General features: G+C 35.8%; 1 protein-coding gene across 7 annotated transcripts in view; it reads left to right on the plus strand.

Moving 5' to 3' along the window:
* LOC115211004 (glycosaminoglycan xylosylkinase-like) overlaps positions 1-24,616 on the plus strand; it is a 411,994-nt gene that overhangs the window by 341,995 nt on the left and 45,383 nt on the right. For all 7 annotated transcript variants that reach the window (XM_029779846.2, XM_036501526.1, XM_036501514.1 and 4 more), the window contains one exon: positions 9,508-9,594. In XM_029779846.2, the coding sequence (XP_029635706.1) occupies positions 9,508-9,594 (87 nt within the window). The remainder of the gene's footprint in view (positions 1-9,507; positions 9,595-24,616) is intronic.

Raw genomic sequence — 24,616 nt, forward strand, 5'->3', positions numbered from 1 at the left:
CACCAAATTTATTCACAAGGCTTTGGGTGACTACTGTCTGTAGTAGAAGACACTTGGACTAAGATGGCAAACATTGAGATTGAACTGCAAACCACTTGGTTGGAAAGCTTACTTCCTGACTATACAGCTATTCCTGTATATAACAATATTTAATACCACTACCTAATTGATGGATGCTAGTCTGTTGCTAGCCTCTAAGCCAAGTGTACAATCCTTCTTTCTCCTACAAGTCTAAAAGCAGAGGCTCTGAAATAGGTGCTTAAAATAAATTTAAAATGAAAGAACCAATCAATTTCGAAAGGAAGGGTGTAGAGTTGAAGGCAACCAACCAATTGACTAGATAAATATTGGTATTTCAAACAACCTTTTAATATTCTGAAATGGCACATTACACTTATGTAGACATTTACAGGCTCTGCTTATCAGCCATAAATGTGAGGAAAAAAAAACCCTACCAAGTAAACTAAGAAATACAAAATTTTCAATGTAAGTTTGCCAAAATTGCTGTTAAAATGACCAGTTATGAGTATATTCTCTTTGTGTTATTGTTATGTTGCACTATTCAGCTCTCAGCTGATCTATAGCATTGATTTAGCTAAGAGTTTGTTTAGGGAGATCAGACTGGTGCATTCAAAAGTCAAGTAACTAGAAAGATGCTTTTCCATTGGCTTGTTTTCTTTCTCTTTTCCCTTCAGCTTCTTCTCTCTCTCTCTCTCTGTTTTGTTTTTGTTGTTAATGTTTTATAAATGTCATCGGCATTTATCTTCATAATGTCATCTTGCTCAAATTGAATGTAATAGTAATAGCAGCAACATAAGTACCAGCAGTAGTAGCAGTAAGCTCTCTTTGATTTTAACTTGCTTATGAGTTATCACCTGATTTTTCTAGTTATACTTTCCCTATCTATATTGTGAGAGTTTTGCCTTAAGATTTACAATATCTAGTAGACAGTTCACACTTTAGACAAAGCTAAGAGTTTATTGACATTGTTTTGGCTGTTATGTTAATTAGGTTTAGTGATAACATAGAGATGCTTTTACTGGTTTCGTACTTTGTCAGTGTTATTTCAAGTCATCTTTTCCACACTCCTCTATGGCTGTGAGACATGGGTGTTGTATTGATGAGACTTGAAAAAAAAATCAAACATTTCTGGCTGCACAAACTTCACTCAATCATGAGGATTCGATGGAAGGACTACACTACCAGTGTAGTGGAGTGCCCAGCATTGAAACTACTGTCTTCAGTGGTCAGAACACGTCAAACATATTCCTCAAATACACCTTCTCCCCATCAAGTCCTCTTTGCAGAGTTGGGCTCAAGCACTAGACTACACAGAGCCCCCAAACTCTATTACCAAGACCAGCTCAAGGCCACTTTCCTCCACTGCTCCATTGATCCAAATAGCTGGGAGACAATTGTCAAAGATCACCCAAAGTGGCAGCATGTCATCATCCAGTGAACAGACGTCAAGTGGCAGAGGTCAGATATCAAAGATACAAAGAGCAACTAGCACTTCCTTGTCCCCCACCAACTCCACCCCTGCAATAAATGCCCCTGGCTCTTTTATACTACCCATTGCTTGAACAGGCACTAGTACCCCTTGCACCCATCAAGATGAAGAGGCTCAATCACTGGCAACGGACCTACTACTCAGATACAAGTTAACATCAAGGATGACCTCCTCAGTCCTCTTTATTATGGTACCTGTAAATAAATGGAAAATTTATTACTCTGAGTATATTCCCAGATTCAAATTGGCTTTGATGGTGAGTTAGATGAATCTTTGGAGCATTGGGTGAAATGCCTAGCAATAGCTATTCTCAGTTCTACCATTCTGTTTAAATTCCGCTGAGAGTAGTTTTGCTTTTCATCCTTTTCAGGATCCACCAGTCTACTGCCTTGGGTGGAATCATTAGTATGGCAGATGAGATACCTTATGGTATTTTTTCCACCCTTTTTGCTTTGAGTTCAAACTTATACCATAGCCTACTTAATCTATCACTCAGTTTAACACCACTTCCTGATTCTTATCACAAAAATTCAGGCTAGATCATAGGTGTGAGGATGTCTCCCCTCCTTACCACAAGTCTTGACAATCCTGTAAAGTGTCAAGGTTATTATCTTTCTTTCTAACTCAGTTTTTAGAGAAAAGAAATCTAATTTCATCATCATCTTTTAATTTATATCTTGTAACTGTTTACTTCATATCATAAATAATTTGTATGAAAAGCCTCTTGTTGATGACTGACTGAATTCCATGATGTTTTTACTTGTGATGTAACTTTTTCTGTTTATATATTTAAATTTTTTCTTTCTTTAGTAGTTCAATCACCTCTTTCAGAACTTTTGAGACTAGACTAATAGGAAGAAAATAGAAAGTTACTCTCAGATTGCAAACTTGTTCCAAAGGCTTGCAACAGAGTAGTTTCTGCTAAAGGCATCCATCAACCATGTGGTGATGTAAATTACTACATTTTATATGGGCAAGGCTGTGAGGTTAAGAAATCAGCTTTCCAGCTACATGGTTTTTTGGGTTCAGTCTGTGTAGCACCTTAGACAAGTGTCATTTAAAGAGTTGTGGTTGACAGAAACTGAAAGAAGCCTGTCATATAAGTATGTATATATATATATATATTGGATCATCCTATAAATGATGCAGTTTTTTTATACTTCTTTTATTTTTCAAAAATACTCACAAAATTATTTTTAAAAAACCCCACTAAGGTGAAGTGAAATTTTCATCACACACTATATTCAACAGTGTTTCAACATCTTCATGTAATGTTGTTGTTTTTTTCTGCAATGTTCTTCCTCTAAGAAATAATTCAGTCACATTATTAAAATATTCAACAAAACAGAGCACATCTACTTGGTTATTTATAAATCAACTTTTGGAGTAGGCACATGAAAAAGAGAATGAGTATCTTCTGAAAGATAGATAATACAAGCAAATAAAGCATATATATATATATATATATATATATAATATATATATATATATATATATATATATATATATATATAGTAAGAAGGAATCTGGAAATCCAGATAGTTATGCAGTAATCTGTGAACATTGCTTATCCAAATGTGTAGGTGAAAGAGGGAAACTTTCTCCAGTAGAAATAGTAATTTCGCTCAAACTGTTTTCATTTGATTACAGGTGTTAAGACTAAATGACTGTGAGTTAGTCATTATTTAGTATATATTTATAATCAATATGATAGTATCATCACTCTCTTCCATGTCTTCAAGTATGTTTTCAAGTATGTCTTCAAGTTATATACATTGTCACCCAAACATTAGTGAAACAATTGAAAACCATGGAATAAATATAATACTAACAAATTCACCCTTCATTAGTTATATCTATAAATAGATATCATCATGGCATAAATATGTACATATATGTATGTGTGTGTGTGTGTGTGTGTGTGTGTGTGTGTGTGTGTGTATATATATATATATATATATATATATATATATATATAATATATATATATACATACAGACACACACACAAACAGCTATACAATTAATTGATTTTGTTTTGAATATCACTTGAAAATGATATTCGTTTTTCAATATCTCTTCAAAGCTGAGAAAATTTGTTCTTATACTGACAAACTAACAGACATGGAAAACAGAAAAATTTCTTCAGAATGGGTTTCTCATCATTCACTCAAACTATTCATAATACTTTCAATCAAAATAATGATTCCATGCTGCCTACTTTGGTTTTGATTTTCAGCTTAAGCTTTAGTTTCTCTTTTCCAAGAATGATAATATTCTTCTTATCTATTTCAAAGTTGGGAAAAGTAGAGAGAATATGGAACTAATTGACTGTTTTGCTATCCTGGGGGCAATTGAAAGCATGAGAAATTCTCCTTGGTTATAATCTTTTTAAAGGAATCAATGCTTATGCTAATAGATAATTTAGGTGCTAGCTTACTTTTTTACGTAACCTTTTTTAAATAACTTTAAATATCTAAAATTAAATACTCTTTTACTCTTTTACTTGTTTCAGTCATTTGACTGCGGCCATGCTGGAGCACCGCCTTTAGTCTACCAAATCGACCCCGGGACTTATTCTTTGTAAGCCCAGTACTTATTCTATCGGTCTCTTTTGCCGAACCGCTAAGTGACGGGGACGTAAACACACCAGCATCGGTTGTCAAGCAATGCTAGGGGGACAAACACAGACACAAAACATATACACACACACTTATATATATATATACATATATATACGACAGGCTAAGTGACGAAGACGTAAACACACCAGCATCGGTTGTCATGCAATGCTAGGGAGACAAACACAGACACACAAACATATACACACACACTTATATATATATATACATATATATACGACAGGCTAAGTGACGAAGACGTAAACACACCAGCATCGGTTGTCATGCAATGCTAGGGAGACAAACACAGACACACAAACATATACACACACACTTATATATATATATACATATATATACGACAGGCTTCTTTCAGTTTCCGTCTACCAAATCCACTCACAAGGCATTGGTCGGCCCGGGGCTATAGCAGAAGACACTTGCCCAAGATGCCACGCAGTGGGACTGAACCCGGAACCATGTGGTTGGTTAGCAAGCTACTTACCACACAGCCTCTCCTGCGCCTATGTTAAAGTATTAGCATGAACAAATGGATGAAAACTTTACTTTTTAATTTCACACACACACACACACACACACTCTCTCTCTCTCTCTCTCTCTCTCTCTTTATCTATCTATCTATCTATCTATCTATCTCTGCTGGTTTCTTCTTTTTGCTTTATGTGGGAAATAGTCAAGAAAACTCTGGGGTCACTTGACTGAATTCAGGTTTTAAGAAGGGATAAAAAATTCTCCATTGGTTAAATCTTTTTAGAAAGCAAGTGTGGATATGTGGTAAGAAGTTTGATTTCCAACCACATGGTTCCAGGTCTAGTCTTCTACTATAGCCTTGGGCCAACTAAAACCTTGTAGGTGGACTTAATAGGGTTGTATATGTGTGTGTGTGTGTGTGTCTTTGTGTCTGTGTTTGTCCTTCACCAACACTTGACAACCAGTGTTGGTGTGTTTAAGTTCCTGTAACTTAGCAGTTTGGCACAAGAGCCCAAAAGAATAAGCACCTGGCTTTAAAATATTTAAGGTGGTGCCCCAGCTTGGCCACAGTCTACTGATTGAAACAAGTCAAAGATAAAAGATAAAATGTGTATTCTTCGATGCCAAATAATCATACAAGATATATCAGAAAGCAATAAAACAAACTCGTAAATTGACTAAATATGCTTTTCATGTCTAAATCTGTCTCACTGTGAGGAAAATCTCAGGAAGTTCTCTGAATAGGCAAGATTTTGATCTCTGCTGCACAGGACAGTAAAAACATCAGCACTTCAAGAGCAAAAAATGTTGACAACATGGCTGGAAGGCAAGCAGTAAAATATCTGCTTTCTTTGTTTTTCTCTTTCTTGACCACTCACCCATTTTTTTTTGTTTTCTTTTTTGAAAATAATAAAATACAAAGAAAATAACATCACCACTCTTATTATGATTGAAAGCAAGCAGTAAAAATTTTGCTTTCTCTTCTCTAGGTTTCTTTTGACAGCTTTATACTAAGAAATGAAAGAATGTGAAATAAAAGTAAATATGAATCTAGCGGAAATTATCAATAATCTATTATGATATATTGCACAAAAATTATTTATTGGGGAAAAATAGTAAGGCACGTAGTACATGTATTGCATACATAGACCCTTCATCCCTGATATATATATATGTGTGTGTGTGTGTATATATATATATATATATATATATACACAGTGCAATGCCAGTAATTTCAGGGGAGAGGGTAAGTATATATATATATATACACAGGCGTGGCTCTGTGGTAAAAAGTTTGCTTCCTAACCACATGGTTCCAGGTTCAGTCCCACTGCTTAGCACCTTGAGCAAGTGTTTTCTACTATAGCCTCAGGCTGACCAAAGCCTTGTGAGTGGATTTAGTAAATGGAAACTGTAAGAAGACAATTGTGTGTGTGTATGCATGTGTGTGTGTCGATGTTTGTCTCCACCACTGCTTGACAATTGGCATTGGTATGTTTATGTCCCCATAACTAAGATAGAATAAGTACCCGGCTTTAAAAAAAATATGCTGAGGTTTATTCATTCAGCTAAAATTCATCAATGTGGTACCCCAGCATGGCCACAGTCGGATGACAGAAACAAGTAAAAGATAAAAGATTTATGAAAAAGTGCAAGTGAAGAATGGAGATTATTGTCGGTATTTAATTCATTGTGTGTGCGTGTGTGTGAATAGACACACACACACATACATACATGTGTATATATTTTGTGTCTTCTTAGTGTGTTTCATTGCACTCTTCACAAATGAAACTGTTTGTGCTTGTCAAAACCTGTCATATTTCCACTTTATATATATCCATCACAGTTCCTGCATATGTGCATAAATGGGTGTGTCTGTATATACATAAATACACACACACACACTTACATTGAAATATGCATGTAACATGCCCTCATAAATGCATACATATACATGTAAAAAATGTTTTAGCATTTGAACTACCCTGGAATATCTTCAATTTACGCTATTCAAATCTCCAGCTACTGTAATAAATAATAAAACATTGAAGCATTTTAACATTTTCATATCAGAAATCTACATTTGAACTATATAGATAAAATAACCTTCAATCCAAACCATAATGGGCAGCTGTGGATATATCAAACTAGAAGAGAATATTTAAAGTACTATCCTCATATTAAGTCTTCCCTGTTTTAAAAAAATTAACCAAAGATTTGCATTATTTAGTATTTTGATATTGGTAATAAGTTATATAAAAGTTTCAGATGGATGTATGATACAAATATGTGGTTTATGATTCAATATTGTAAATATATAATAGTAAATAGATTTCCAAAGCAAAGAAATGTAATTCAAACAAATTGCCAAATGTATTTTCAAAAAGTAAGTATTTATTATTATTGTTGTTATTGCTGCTGCTGCTGCTGCCGCTGCTGCTGCTGCTGCTACTACTACTACTTCAGAGAAAATGTGTTTCTTTGGTTTCATATATCATTCCACTGAAGGTAGAAATTTTGGTTTCAAATTCTGGTGCAATGCCAGTAATTTCAGGGGAGAGGGTAAGTTGATTACATTGACCCCAGTGGTCATCTGGTACATCCCAAATGGATGAAAAGCAGTCAACCTCAGCAGAATTTGAACTTGGGATATAAAGATGGACAAAATACAGATAAGCATTTTGCTCAGTAACAATTCTACCAGCTCACCACCTTACTGAAAGCAGAAGTATTGGTTCTGAATTTTGGCACAAGGCCATCATGTTCAGGAGTGTGGGTAAGTTGATTACATCGACCCTAGTGTTCAACAGATGCTTATTTTATCAACCCTTAAAGGGATGAAAGGCAAAGTCGACCTCAGTGGCATTTGAACCCAGAACATGTAGATGGACAAATTGCTGCTAAGCATTTTTCCCAGTATGCTAACAAGTCTACTAACTCACTGCTTTACTGAAGGTGGAAATATTAAAATGTGAATTATTGAGTACATTTAATTCTGTTTTTCATTCCATCATCTAATAAGAAAAATGTGCCATTAAAACTGTATTACCCGTGAGTGTGGACTTAATCCAACACATGGTTTAATACTACCATCTGGCCCTTATGTATCTTTAGCAGACCCCACGTTATTACAAGCATTTGGGAGTCAGGTCTTCAGTTTGAAGAGTACTTCTTCCTCTCAGTTTGAACTTGTAGGCCTTCAAAAATGAAACTTTAGGTGTTACACTCTTTCCCCCTCTGATTAAATAGAAAAAAGTTATTACTTAGCTTTATAATGTACAACTTGGTATATTAGCCTCAATATTCTGCTTATTGTCTGCACCATTATTCTTAACAGAATTCTTCAGTCTTGAACACACACACACACACACAATAATAATAATAAAAACTTCTTGGGTACACCATCCGAGCGTGATCGTTGCCAGAGCAGCCAACTGGCTTCCGTACCTGTGGCACATAAAAGGGCACCATTCGAGCGTGATCGTTACCAACGTCGCTTCACTGGCACCTGTAAAAAGATTCAAGCGAGGTCATTGCTAGTACTGCCTGACTGGCCCCCGTGCAGGTGGCACGTAAAAAGCACCCACTACACTCTCGGAGTGGTTGGCGTTAGGAAGGGCATCCAGCTGTAGAAACTCTGCCAGATCTAGACTGGAGCCTGGTGCAACCATCTGGTTGCCAGCCCTCAGTCAAAATCGTCCAACCCATGCTAGTATGGAAAACAGACGTTAAATGATGATGATGATGATGAACAATTACTCTATTACAAAGCCTCAGATCTCCTTTACACTAGATTATTGCTAAAGGATACAAGATAAGGCATGTGCATGCATATGTACACACAAATGCATGTACTCCTTAATGGCAATCTAATTTTCATTTTGATAGATGCCAAATGAAATATTTAATTTTTATATGCATTACAATTACCAAATATTTAATTCCACATGCATTACAGTTACTGAATATTTCATTAAGAATTATTGAAATTATCAGATATTAACTTTTACTTACATTGCAATTATCAAATATTGAAATATATATGCATTGCAATTATTAAAATATTTGATTTCACAATTATCAGAGTCTGGTATTTATTCTATCGGGATCTTTTGCCAAACCTCTAAGATATGGAGATGTAAACAAACCAACACTGGCTGTCCCACTCACAAAGCTTTGGTCAGCCTAACTATGGTAGAACACACTTGTCCAAGGTGCCATGCAATGGGACTGAACCTGAAGTCATGGGGTTGGGACGCAGACTACTTACCACAGCCACATCTAATATCTAATCTGATATCCACTGATAAGGTTTTGGAACAGTATGCAGTCCTAAAACAACTGAAAATATCCTAAATTTCATAGCATTTGAAAATAAATGCTCAATTTACTAGAAATAGCTGCCAAATTTTTCATACATCATACCAAATTTGGCAAGGAAGGAGATTCAGTAGGAAATATGTACACAGATCACAGGGATACTCATTCAGGTTTAACCTGGGGCTAAACATCAATATGCACATAGAAGACACACAATACTGAACATATACATACATATTATATCATATTTCCATATCTCTCTTTCTACATCACAGGAATACTAATGACTCTATTTTTCAGCAACCTGGTAGGAATGTACAGATACAGATCATAGGCCTACTCATTCAGAGTTAACTTGGGGTTAAACAACAATATAAACATAAAAGAGACACAATACTGAACACGTGTATTCATATTATACTGTGTTTCCATCTCTCACTCACTCACTCACTTACTCACTCACTCACTCTCTCTCTCTCACTCTCTCTCTCTCTCCTCTCTCTCTCTCTCTCTCTCTCTCTCTACTTCACAGGGATGCTAATGGCTCTATTGTTATATGTATTTGTAGGTTTGAAAGAGACCAAGTGATTGAAGGTCCTCCATATGCAGGACAGGATCGACACAATGGAGAAATTGCAGCATTTCATTTAAGCAGGTAATTATGTGTGTGTATTTTGATGTTTGTTTGCTTCACAACTGCTATTTTTTTTTAGCATGGTTAAATGAATGCATCTTATCAAGGCATTGTTTTGCCGAGTCTATTGTCAATATCGTCACTCCTCCTTCCTTCAAACTGGAAGGAAGAGCTATTTTCATCATACTTGTGACTATGGCGAAAGAATGTATCTGGTAGACGCGTCTGAAAGGATTAAAGACAAACACTTTCCTCCCTGGTCAATCTCTCATCAACTTCTTCAAGTATCACTTGAAAAAGAAAGTGAGAGTAGAGAGGCAAGTTTTGTCTAGCGAATGTTTCAAAAAAAAGATGGGTGAATGTAGCAAAGATGGCACATATGAATGACAAAGCCACCTTGAGCATAATCCTATGAACCCGGAAAAATTTAAAACAGACAGTTACCAAGGTTACCATGGCCTTTTCCATAGGCTTTTCTACATCATGACATTTCTGTGATACATGATCCCTATTGATCGGTTTTTTTTCTTTTTTCTCTTTTTTTATGATCCCTTTTGATCGAAAACCTACACCCCTTTTTATTTATTTATTTATTTTTTTCTCCCCAAAAAGAAAAGCTCTACTTTGTAATTTGTCCCCTCTGTGTTCAGCCCTCTGTGGCTAATAAAGAAACATATCAAGGCATTGTTTTACAGCCAGGTGTTTTTCCTGTTGTTAACTTTTATCCCTTTCTCAAGTTAGGAAGCTTTTCATTTCACTCATCTTTGAAAATAGAGAACTACCTAGCAATTTGTTACCCAGGAAATGTTAACAAACAACACCAGCCATAGCTCAGCTCAGTGTAGAATGTAAACATGCACATACACATAAATGTGTGCACGCACACGCACACACATGTACAATGGGCTTTGTGCAGTTTCTGTCTACCAGATTTGCCCTTAAGACATTGACTGTCATTTGGCTATAATAGACACGTCAAAAGTGCTGTACCCTGGGAATGAACTGAAAACTACATGCTTGGAAAGTGAACTGCTTAGCCACACAGTCTATATTATTTTTAATGGCTTACCCAGAAGAAGAAGAGCAACAACCTTGAATCTTTACAGAGTCTCTAAAATGGATTGGATAAAAGGAAGTGAGGCAGTTATGCTCAGGCGAGACACCTGGTATAAATTTACTTAATGAACCCAGTAACTGTGAAGTTAAGATATTAAACTACCAATTATTTGATGGTAAATTACCATAACTATCATTTAACATTACCACAGCCATCATTTAACACTGCCTTTCTTTCTGAAGCTTTTTGTTCCCTATGGAGCCAGGAAATCATGTATCTCCTTTATAGCAAGACACCTGTTTCTGCCTCTCTGTCTCTTTGTCACATTCTAACCTTTCATCATCTGACAAGATCACCTCCTCCAATGTTCCCTCCTCTTTCAAAATTCCTTGTCTTGCAAGTTACTTGGTTACCCTGCTGGTGCCATGTAAAAAGTATCCGTCCACACTATGAAGTGGTTGGCATTTGGAAGGGCATCCAGCTGTAAAAACATGCCAAAACTGACCTCACCTGTGTTGGTGCTGCATAAAAATCACTCAGTTCACTTTATGGGGTGCTTGGTGTTAGGAAGGGCATCCAGCTGTAAAAGCCATGCCAAACAGACACAGTAGTCTGGTGTAGTCTTCAACCTGGCCAGCTCCTGTCAAACCGTCCAACCCATGCCAGCATGGAAGATTGACGTTAAATGATGATGATGGAGTATTGGCCATCAGTGACTTTCCTCCACTATACTTGACTCTGGGCTGTCTTTTTTGCTTGCCTCTAGTTGGATCCCTGCTTTTCCAGGTCTGCCTCAGTATCCTATCTGTCCTACCTCTGGCTATTTTTAGAGCATCCTTCCTTCCACCTCCCTTGTTGATTCCAGATCTGGTCCTGACATCATGTTTCTCTTGATAGAAGGTATTCCTCTCCCAGATCTTATTGGTTTTGAAATATTATTGATAGTCATGGCCAATACCATTGTCATGTACCTGGCATGTAAAAAGCATCTTTCGAATTTTGGGCCTCGCAGAGGCAGTGACATGTGACCAAGATCTTTGGCAATATACCATGCTTGAGAAGACTTGATAAGCTGGTGTTTCATAACTGGCATCCATGCTGATGGCACATGGAAAGCATCCACTACAGTCTTGGAGTGGTTGGTGTTAGGAAGAGCATCCAGCTGTAAAAACCATGCAAAATTAGATTGGAACCTGGTGTAGCTTCCCAGCTTAGCAGTTTTCAGTGAAACTGCCCAACCCATGTCAGCATAGAAAACGGACGTTAAATGATGATGATGATGCTTCTGTAACTTTGCTTTCTTCTAGGTAGGGGTTCAACATGGGAGACCCTACCAGAAACATGCACACCACTGTTATAGCTCTCAGATTCATTGAGGCATACACATCACCACACCACAACAAGGACAAAATTTGTTTAGTTAAAAACATGTAAAATTCCTATTGCATGATTGTGTCCTTTGTAGTTTGAAGAGATTCAAACTTGAAAAATTCTCCTGAGATAAATTTAATATAGTTATAACTATGTTTAACTTATATACTTTATTACAAAATAATAAACAATTCTAAGCACATTTTATGATGACAGCAATAATGACATATATTTACATTTGTTTTAAGTTTTCACAGTGAAGTTTAACTGTATTAATTCTTTAGTATTCAAGCTGCTCTGTCAAGTGCAACATTTATTCACATTGTTTTGAATTAATCATGCAATATTTCATAGCTTCAAGATTTAAATGATGTGAGTATTTATCTTTAGAATGACATTGTAGGGTGGATGTGAGAGGCTGGATCTGGCCTTTTTGAACATAAAACATGTAGAATGTTTGGGCCAGATATGGCTGCTTTAGATGGTAAAGGGTTACTTTAGGTTATGTGGTCAAGAAGCTCACTTTGCAATCACATAGTTTCAGGTTCAGTCCTAGTGGGTGGCACCTTGGACAAGTGTGTTCTACTATTGCTTCTAGCTGACCAATGCTTTGTAAGTGATCAATGCCTTGTTAAGAAGATCAGAACTGTGTGGTAGCCTGTTGTGCATGTGTATGTCTTTATATTTGTATTTGTCCCACTTCCACCACTTGACAACCAGTGTTAGCTTGTTTGCATCCCCATAACTTAGCCATTGAGCAAAAGAGACTGATAGAATAAGCACCAGACTTCGTTAAAAATAAGTACTGAGGTCGATCAGTTCATTTAAACACTGCAAAGTGGTGTCCCATGCATGACTGCAGTCCAATGACTGAAACAAGCAAAAGATAAAGATGATATATTAAATTTATCACAGATTTTCTTATGTATGTTGTGTTGTGCAAAAATATTTATTAATAAACATTATTAATCAAAAAATTTGAGAAGAAAAGTCTGACCCTTCACTCATAAGTGGGTATGACCAGGTTGCTTGTACCATACTTTTGGTTAATTGTTTTAGGCATGGCTACCTTAGCAGCATTATAGGGCAAATCTATGCACTACGCTCAACAGTATTTATTTATTGACAACAAACCACCACTACATGGATTAAAATTTGGCTCATAGACTTGTCAGGCCTCTGGGCTCACTACTCACTGTTCCAATACCTTAAGATGGCACTAGTTTTAGGTACCTATGTAGTTATGAGCAAAGGTAGGCACCATCTTAGACTCCCACCCTTGGGCCCAGTAGAACATCAAGGATGTGACAGATGGAGGGAGAGAGAGCAGCACCAGTACTAGGTTGATACTCATTTGCAGCTAAGTATCTTAGAATACACAATGTGAAATGAAGTGTGCTGCATAAGGATACAACTCACTGCCAGGTCCAGGAATTTAACCCATGTCCTTATGTTTGTGAACCCAATATCCTAACCACCAAGCCATGTCTCCCAAGTGGTCGTCTTGTTTCAGTGTTGCTTAATTTTGATGATCAGATGAGAACTGGTTTAACAAAGCACGCGGAATTCTGTTCTTGATTCGACGGTCATTCGGAATGCTCACAGCAGCCATATTCCTACCACTCTATGTCACGCTGGTGAGACCCATATTGGAGTATGGGATTCAAGCCTCTTCTCCTTATCTCCTCAAAGACACACAGCATCTCGAAAGAGTCCAGAAGCTGGCTACCCGCATGGTTCATGGTCTCAAAAATTTGTCCTACGAAGAAAGGCTGAGGACGCTCGACCTTTATTCTCTTGAAAAACGCCGCCGCCGTGGTGATCTCATTCTCGCCCACAACATCATAAGCGGAAAGTGTAACCTCTCGAAAGAGCTGTTCTTCACTCCTGCTCCAGAGCATCGGCTGCAGGGTCATTCCGAAAAGCTCTACCTGCGACGATTTCATCTCAATCGAAGGAGAGGAGCTTTCTCCGTCCGGGTTGCGGATCCGTGGAACAAGCTGCCAGACGAGATGGTGAAGATGCCGACGACCGCTTTGTTCAAAGCCTCCCTGGACCTGAAGTAGCCTGAACTCTTTACATGAACACCACCCTGTACTTAACTCCATGTCCCCCTACATGGCCTTGCTATTTGCTTTTGAGCCAAATTAACTAACTAACTAACTAACTAACATTTTCTTAATGTGATATCATTGCAAGTGTGTCTAAATTACATTTTTTAAAAACACCATTTTGACTAAGCTGGCATTGTAGACTATTTACAAAATACTATTGTTGTTGGTAATGTTGTAATGTCTACTTTTCCGTGTTAGCATGAAGTCTGCTAAACAGCATATTATCAAGCACATTGATATTTTATAATTTCATCTTTGAAGCCTAGCATCCTGGAATCTGATTACACTTATTCCCATGACTTTTTTGATCTTCTTCCACAAGTACTTTCCTCCAATAGCTCACATCACATTTTCAACTAATATTTATTATCCATCCTATCACAGTCATTGCTCCTGCATCATGTTTGGTAAGTTCACCATCATCAATTCACTGTTTTTTTGTGTTTTTTCCAATATAATAATTTTAACTATTATTGGTGAGATACTATGAATATATTTTCTTGATAAACTTTCCTCATAGTGAACTTTCTTCTTGGTGAATTGATGGCAGTGTACTTCCCTTGTGGTTAATTGGTGGTGGTAAACTTACCTATAATCCTCTTGCATACAACAGCTGATACCTTTAATACCCAACCATTTCCAACACACTTTCTATCTTTTAAGCAGATTAATATAACACACTCACTGTTTCATACTCACTTTATCCAGCCCCCACTGAACTTCCACATTCAGTGTAGTTGCACAGTTTTCACATATGTTCCATAGTGTTTATTTTTACACAAAGAAAAGCCCTGTGTTATCAGCCTAGATAGCATTTCAGTGAACCTCTATGCCTTTATGAAAAAGAAACAAAAATGAAAACATTATTACTTATAAGCAGTTATATTGACATGGATTGGCTTTGTGGTAAGAAACTTAGACAAGTGTCTTCTGCTAGAACCTTGGGACAACCAAAGCCTTGCAAGTGGATTTGGTAGATGGAAACTGGAAGAAGCCCATGGTGTATACATACGTGTGTGTGTGTATGTCTTTGTTTCTATGTTTGTCCCCCACCACAGCTTGACAACTGGTGTTGGTGTGTTTGCATCCTTGTAATTTAGCTGTTTTCCAAAAGAAACTGATAGAATATGGTCTTGGCTTAGAAAAACAAATAATTACTGGAGTCAATTCATTTGACTAAAAATTCTTACTCTATCGATCTCTTTGACCAAATCATTAAGTTACAAAGACAGAAACACACCAAGAAACACTGTCAAGCAGTGGTAGGGCACAAACACACACACACACACACCTCACACATATGTGCATGCACAACACACACACACACATGTATATGATGGGCTTCTTTCAAGTTTCCATCTACAAAATCCACTCACAAGATTTTGGTCAGTCTAAGGCCATAGTAGAAGTCACTTGCTCAAGCTGCCATGCAATGGGACTGAACCCAGAACCATGTGGTTTGGAAGCACACATCCATGCCTGTGCCAGTATATATATATATACACATATATACATACACATACAGACCACACAAAGGTGTATACGTGGTGTATGTGTCCATGTCTGTCAAAAATGGATCAATAATGAAAACTCTAGCAACTTTGCTTAATTTTAAAATATAATTACATGAAAGAAGTGAACACTTTTCTTTAGGCTAGGAATTTATATTACAATTAATACTTAACTATGTCTTCTGTTTATTTTCCTACTTATATAAATAGTTTCAGGCTTGAAGACTTATATAATTAAAATTACTTTTAGCATATTATCATGGCTTAGTATTGCTCAGTTATACTATAAGTAGTTTATTAAAACATTATTCAGTTTAGCTTAGTTGTATAGTTTAAATCTTAATTTTGATTTTGCTGTTTGCTTTGCTTGGATGCAAACATGACTGTATGGTTAAGAAGTTCACTTTGCAAGGTTCCATCCCACTGTACCAGGTTCCATCCTACTGTACAGAACTTTCCTTATAGCATGAGGTTGACTAATGCCTTTTGAGGGAAATTTATGAAACAGATGCTGTGTGGAAGTCTGCCCTGCATGTGTGCATGTATATGCACACAGACATGCACACATGCACAAGAACAAACTTCCACATGAAAGCAAGATATAAGCTACCAAATCATACTCACATGCAAGTGATTACTAAGCTATGCATATCCAGCCAACCATCCATCTATCCATTCATTCATTCAGCCAGCCAGCCAGCCATTTATTTATCTGCCTGTCTATCCATCCATCTATTTATCTGTCTATCTATCCATCCATCTATTTGTCTATTTATCCATCCATCCATCATTTGCAAGTGAGTTCAATATGGCAGCTTGTAACACACATTCACTAATTGTTTTAGCTACCAGCGTAGCTATGAGCAGATACAAACATGCTCTGCCATCCCAGTAACAGTAGAACATTGTGGATATGATAGCCAGAAGACAGCAAAGCTGCACTAATTCAAGGTTGGTATTCGTTTACAGATGAATAGACTGAAACATCATGAAGTATACACTTATCAGTTAAAACCTCAATGTATTTTTCCACTATTTCACTTACATGGATGTTTTGATATCCTACTGGTATTAAAATTCCATCCATATTGATGTGACTGAAGTAAACTTCCTTGCCCAAGAGCATTGTCTGATATTACTAATAACTCACTACATATTTGTTCATTTGATTTTACTTCTGTTTTTCCATTCTAGAAGAAGTTAGTCATATATATTTCATTTAGGCATTGGTTTACAGCTGAATGCCCTTCATGCTTCTAACCCTTACCTGATTTTCAATTACAGGATATCTCTTATTCACACACCTTCAAAAATATAGAGCCAGCAGACATTTCGTTGACAAGGAAACAGTAATAAACTGCACCCTTTGTAGCTCACTGCTTTTGCATACAATGCATGCTGGATATAAACATCCAGTCAGGGATGCAGATGCAACTTTCATCCTTGTGTGGTTGTCCATAAAATGTAGCTATCCAATGTAGCTGAATTGTTACAGCATTGGATGGAATGCTGGCTTGTGGTAACTGATCCACCTATTTACTTTCTGATAGCAATGCCTGTGATGACACTGGTGCCAAGCTGCCTTTCTTTTGACAACACGTGTTGTGAGGAGGTGAGTCTTACATGTATGGGCAACTTCCTCCTCCTCCTCATCATCATCATCATCACCATCATCAAGAGCTTTCCCAGATCTCTGCATTGATTAGAAACTTTCTCAAGTGCAAAAGCCAATGATTAGTCATGACTGAAGAAGACTTTAAGAATAAAATTAAAATGACTGGAAGCAAATGCATGTATTTTGATTTTACCAATTGTGTATACATTTCTGTTTATTTGTAAAAGTGTATGTATACCTGTGGATATGTACCCATCTAGATTTTCATAGCATTAATTCATATCTTACAAATGTGTGTAATACCATTGTAGCCTTCCAGTAGATGATGGATAAAATGCATGTTTTATAAAACTGCAGCTATAATAGATGTCTTCTTATAGGATAGAAACAGGATTAAATTAATGCCAGGTACATATAAATGTGCATAGATTTTATTTTGGTAGCAACAATTGCTGTGTTTGAATAGCTTTCATTAATACTGATCGAGTGGCATTTTGACCAGATAATCCAATCATTCATGTAAATCACAAACAGAGGATGGTTGATAGAAATTGAATTATTGTTTAAATCTTTTGTTGAATTTTCGAATTGCAAACCTGAGTAAACAGCATTGCTTTCCTCATCATTGTCAGACATAAAAATCAACATCATTGTCTCCACTATCACTATTATTCTTAGCACCAGGACTGCAATCGTCATCATCACTACCAACATTATCATTATTACCAGGACTACAACTACCATCATCATCATTTTTCATTATCGTTGTCGTCAGCATCATTTTAATCATTGTCAGCATTGTTGTCAGTGTCATCCTCATTATCATTTTATCATGACCAAACACCACCAACCCATCATCATCCATTGATAGTATATGTTTGTTATTTGTAGTTATCACTTGTATCTGTCAATTCCTCTAAAAATCCTATCACTCTTCAACTTCCACTCCACCCTGGCCATATTTCTCTCACCTTTTGTTCCTTCATTCATTTTCTCTTTGATACTTTCACTCATTTAAAAAATTACAATATTCTTTTTTTCCATTCTCTTTCTCTTCTGTCACTCTACCCCTCCTCTTTTCTCCTCTCTCTTTCATTCTTTCTCTTACTTTCTGTCTCTTCTCACCTGTTTTGTCTTTTCACTTTTTCCTTCCTTCCTTCTGTCTCTTTATCTCACTCCTCTCACTTTCTCTGTAATTTCTCTCTATACCGGTCATCAGATTCAAGGATTTTTACATGATTACATTGACCCTAGTAATTTGTTTGGTATTTATTTTATTGATATCATAATGGAAGAATGGTGAAGTCAAACTAGGTGTAAAGAGATTTAACAAAGTATTTTTATTTGATGCACTAATTCTGCTATCTCTCTTTGATTAATACTCAAGCTCTAGGCTATCCAAAGTATACTGAATGTATTTTTTTCATCTATTTGAGTCTCTCTCCATCCTTTTCATCACTTTCCTTAGTCATTCACCAGTTGTCATTCACACTTGAGAATTTTGCAAATCAGAATCTTAGCTATGCCTATGGGCTATATCTGTTTTTAACCCTTTTAGTTAGGGAGAGAAGAGCAATGCTCATAGCCTTTTATGTTTTCAGGATCCTGAAACTAGTAGGAAGAGAGGAAGTTATTCACAAACCAGAGACCTAACCTGAATGCCTCAACATAGTGAATTTCACTAAAGGCCTCTTAGGACCAGGGAATTGTTTTAAACTGGGCAAAGAATAAAGCTACCACCTAAGAATTCAGAATACAAAAATCTTGAACAAATACCAGACATCTTGTCTTCCATTTCACCATTTCAATAATTCTTCCAATTCCACCCAAGACTGGTACTCTATTTTTGTGAACTCTGAAAGAATAACAAGCAAAGTGGGATTTGAACTCAGCATATAGAGATCCAGAACAAATGACCACAAAGCATTTTGTCCTATGCAGTTATGACTCAGCCAATTTACTACATGTATCTTTTGAGTTGAAAGCTTCCTAGCATTGCACTATGAATTCACTAGTGGCCCACTCTTTGTTCATACAGATAGTATCACAAGGTTTGGTTATATCTCTCACTATTCCTTGCTTCTGTATATTAACAACCTATTTTCCATCACATTTAATGATATGCCCTCCTATGCTTAAAATGAGACCATTCCATAAAGTTCAAATAAGACCTATATTAGATTTTGTCATGTAAGTAGTGAGTGTCTTTTTGTTTCCAATCTTCTATGAAAACATGTCAGGTCATGGGGGAAATCTTAGCTTGCTTGAAAACAAGTGAGGGTTGGTGACAGAAAGGGCATCCACCTGTAGAGAAGCCACCTTGACAAATTCTGTCCAACCCATATCAGCAGGGAAAGTGGGCATTAGATGATGTTGATAGTATCTTCGATGGAGTTTATGCTACACACACACGCATGCACACATTCTAGACCACTTCCAGAAGAAAACAAATCAACTAAATGCCAAAGGTTTAATTACCAACACACTGCAATCACTAGTTCACAAACTTTCTTTTTTGTTTCCACATTGATTCATCTATTGCTACTATGAGAAAACTTTGCACTAAATATTATAACTGCATACCTTCTCCATCTAGATCCACTCAGCATACACATCTGTTCACCTCTCTTTATCTTTAGTGTGTCTTACCTCCCACACTTTACATTAAACACTTCGCAAAACTTTGCAACCTCTAAGAATTCCTTCTCCATCTGTATTTGTCCTACAGACACTGATTTCCACATGCTCCAGTTCAATAAGAAGTGAATCAATTTCACCTCTCTAGTTGGGGTTTGCAACTAGTTTAGATCCTACAGCCAATTTAGGAAGGCCCTGTACACAACCCTTCCCCCCTTGGTTGTTTTATAAAGAAAACAGTCCTACCTTTCATTCAGTTTTTAGTCTTTTTTCTCCTGTTTTCTTTGTTTATATTCACACTCTGTTATATAAATATACAAATATTATCTTTGATCAATCTCATCTCAGTCCTCATTCAGGGCAGAAAAGTGAAAGTTAGTAATAAACCTGTTGAATTATCTTAAACAGTTAATATTTTTTTATTGAATTTTCTTCCCATCAATCACATTCAGCTGATTAATTAATTACCAATTAACTAAGTCTGACAAGTTTGATCATGCATCTTAAAGACTTTTGATTGATATGGAAAGTTTTGTTTCCTTGACATGACATACAGGCCATTGTCTTTCATTGTTATTGTCATGTGTATTCTGCACTGAAGCAGCTGTGTATGAAAAAGGTTTCTATCATGCTATGCATGTTCATATTTATATGCCAGTGTATGTGTGTGTGTGTGTGGAGAGAGAGAGAGAGAGAGAGAGATTGGTAAAAACCACTCTTAATCTCCTTTTCTATGATAAGGATAACAATTTACTGCATAAGCTGATGTGAGAATCTTCATGTTGTCATTCATCTTGCAAGAAATAGCAACCACATCTTTCATAAATCACACACTAATGTTTTTAAAAAATTAAGCCTATGATTGATTGTGTTGTCTTAGTTATACTGCAACTGAAATTAATGCATGATGGTCATGGCTAGATTGTTTAAGCATAAGCTTGCTTAATTGGGATTGATTTTGGTGCTAAACATCAACAACAGCTACTCTACAGCTCCTATGCAGTAAGCTTACACTGCCTGTACAATACTGAATTTCTCTCAATATGTATATGAATAATTTCATTATAAGATCCATAACTGTTGAATTTTTTTTACTGTATATCAAGATACTTTACTCTTTGCCCCATTGTCCCTCCGTTTTTCATGTATTAAACACCCTCTTAGGGGATTCAAAACTGTAAATTCCAATTGAGGTTGAAGTGTAGTTTTGCTTGTTGGAATATAGTTCAGTGGACAGTCTTGAATTTATCATATCTTTTATCTTTTAAATGTTTCAGTCATTAGACTGTTGCCATGCTAGGGCACTACCTTGAATAATTTTAGTCAAATTAATTAACCTTAGTACTTATTTTTTAAAGTCTGGTACTTATTCCATCAGTCTCTTTTGCTGGACCACTAAGTTACAAGGATGTAAACACAATAACACTGGTTGGCCAGAAGTGGTCAGGGAGAAACACAGATACACATGTACATGTGTGTACACATGACAGACTTCTTTCACTTTCTGTTTACCAAATCCATTCAGAAGTTTTTAGTCAGCTTGAGGCTATAGTAAAACACACTTGCCCAAGTTGCCACACAGTGGGACTGGACCTAGGACCATGTCGTTGAAAAGCAAACTGCTTACCACACAGCCATTCAAGAGTAAAAGAAAGAAGAGAGAAGGTTGAGTAAGTCATGTACTAAGAATACTGGTTAAACTTACTTACACTTACCTAAATCATATATTATTTTATCTCCTCTCACAAATCACTCACCTGGCATCTTTATTGCCTTCTTAAGTAACTGAACATATGATTGTCAGATACTTTTCTAGAGCAAAAATTTCAAGTTTTGTATTTTTGTTATCAAGTACTCCTCATTATAGCTACAGGCATACATCAACTTAAGTTTGTAATTTGGTTCCAAGACATGCAACTTAAATTGAAAAATGACATAATATGAAAAACATTTAAAAATATTTATCAGCTTATATCTCTTTTAATAAACGGTTTATACATATTTTCACATGTGTTTTATTTGATTTTTCCATTTCAGTATTGGTTTTTGGTGTTTTTTCAAAAATTTTGTGCTTTTAAATATCTTTGTTGGATAATTTGACTGAAGTTGAAGCTTATTTCTACCATATATTTCTTTAAATAAAAATGATGTAAAGTAAAAAAAAAAAAAGCATAACACCATGATATAAGTTGAAAGATGCCTGTAGTTCCATTTGATAATACAAACTCAAACTTCATCCACTCTTTTATAACTTCAGAGAGTGTGTTCTCCAAAATTAAAGTATTTCACATTCTGAAGAATATTAAATCATGAAATTTGAGTAAATTTCATGATAAACAAATTTAGTTGCTCTTACTCTCATGCCTTTTTGCCCTACAGAATCAGTGATATTACCATGAGAAAGGTTGAGCTATCTCTTTAGGACTATGAAATTTCTCATCTTAACCCTTTTGTTGTTACCAATTTCTCTTGAAGTACACTGATTTCAGTGAGTTTATCTCCCCATAATGTAGTAGTTCAGCAAAAGAGACTGATAGAATAAGTGCCAGGCTTAAAAGAAAAATAAGTACTGGGTTCAATTCATTCAACTAAAAGATAAAAGAGATAAAGAATTTAGTAAAAGAAATTTGTCATTATTAATCTAGTGCTTGGAACATAAATTTTTTCGTTCTAATTTTGGTACAAGGCCAGCAATTTTTAGAAGACAAGCAAGTCAATTACATCAACCCCAGCGCTTAACTGCTCCTTATTTTATCAACCCCAAAAAGGATGAAAGGCATTTGAACTCAGAATGTAAAGCCAGAAGAAATGTCATTAAGCATTTTGACTGGCATGCTAACATCTTATCAGCTTGCTGCCTTAGTTTGTATCATAAATTAACATAAAATTTTCATGGCAGTTTTTAATTCAGATAACTTTTAAAACAGGAATTTAGTATCATAGACTCAGGAGCAGTCTTAGACAAGTTGATATCAAAAGGGTTAACTCCTTAGCATTTAAACCAACTGTATATGCTACTTGTTTTATGGCCCATATATGCCGCTTGTTTTATGTTCTAACCAACCAGATCCAGCCTTTCACACCTACCCTTCAATGCCATTATAAAAATATACAATCATATCATGAAAATTCCAGAGCTATGAGATAACACATGATTAAGAACAGTGTGAAAGAAAAAGCGTTACATTTGACAAAATAATCTGAATGATAAATGGTTAAAACAGCTGCTGTCTCAAGAAATGAATTTTCTCTTTTAACGGTATTAGATCATGAAATTTGAGCTGATGTTAGAAAAAAACTATTCAGAAATAACAATTTCTAAGCCACTTTAAGAATTAAAAAATTTTTGTCTTTAAACTATTGCTCACCATAATACGATCCATAATGGAATACTGCTCACTGTTCCATTCACAAACATTGTATACCTTATTCAAATGAAAGCTAATTGATTGATTGACAAATATCAGTTACCAACATGTTTCAACCACTGGTACACTGACATACTATATCATTCTTCTGTCCTGTGCCTACCTTTCATTCTTTTGTCATCACTCTGCATTGTCTTTTATCCAACAAATCCCACGCTAAACACCTCACCCCATCATTCCACTTCAGATCTCTGCATCTCTTTTTCTGTCCATATTCGTTTTCTCTGAAGGTACCAGCCTCTGAAAGTTAAAACTGAACATTACCCCTACTGTCATCGTCAGCATGGGAGTAGTACTGCTCGTTTCTCTCAGATTAGAGAAAATTAAATAAAAACTGACTTTGTTCTCTCTCTCTCTCTCTCTCTCTCTCTCTCTCTCTCTCTCTCTCTCTCTCTCTCTCTGTATATATATATATATATATATTATATATATACAAACACCTTTACATTTGCAGTAGTCAATAATAGTGGTGTTCTGTTAATTGACAAAATCCTCTCCATTTATAGTTTGGTTTCTCAATGAAATAGTCTCTGTCACTAGAGTTGATAGAAAAAGCAACCAAATCTCCCTCCATATTACACCATACCATCTTAAATATAGATGGATACTTTTAACAATGTATTCTGGATAAATAAAATTGCATGTTGGTTATGGCTTGAATGCCTTTGATCATAGGTCTGCTCAGTCAGAGCTGGCCTGAGGATAAGTAATATCGACAACTATATGGTTTTCGAAATATCAAACTCGCATGTTATACTTATGCCATCACATTTATGTAGTTGAATACTAGCTGTAATTGTCATCTACCCACTCTCTACCCATTCAAAGTTTTTATTATATTAACAACCCTGTATCACATCTTGTATTACTTAAAGCTGTAGAATTACTCTGTTTAAAGTGCAAATGTTCACAACTCTTTTTACTTTATTTTTATTATTATTATTATTCAACTCTACTTACGGAAACAAAATCTGTTAAAATTGCTTCTAAGAGTAAATGTAATTGATTCTGTCAAGTTTGGTTTTCTACAGCAGCATCCTAACACTAATTCAAAACAATTATATATATATATATATATAATATATATATATATATATATATATATATATATATATATACACACACACACACTGAGCATATATATATATTGATATATTCAGTATAACTATTTCTATGTAGCTACATCTACAATTCAGACATGAGCATGGATGTTTTACATGTTTTTTATTTACTTACTGCAATGTATTTATTTCAATCGGTCATTTACAACTGAATAAGCTTTAAATTTGTTTCCTTTTTGTTGATGTTTT

Source organism: Octopus sinensis, linkage group LG1 (genome assembly GCF_006345805.1).
Source record: "Octopus sinensis linkage group LG1, ASM634580v1, whole genome shotgun sequence".
Lineage (NCBI taxonomy): Eukaryota > Metazoa > Mollusca > Cephalopoda > Octopoda > Octopodidae > Octopus > Octopus sinensis.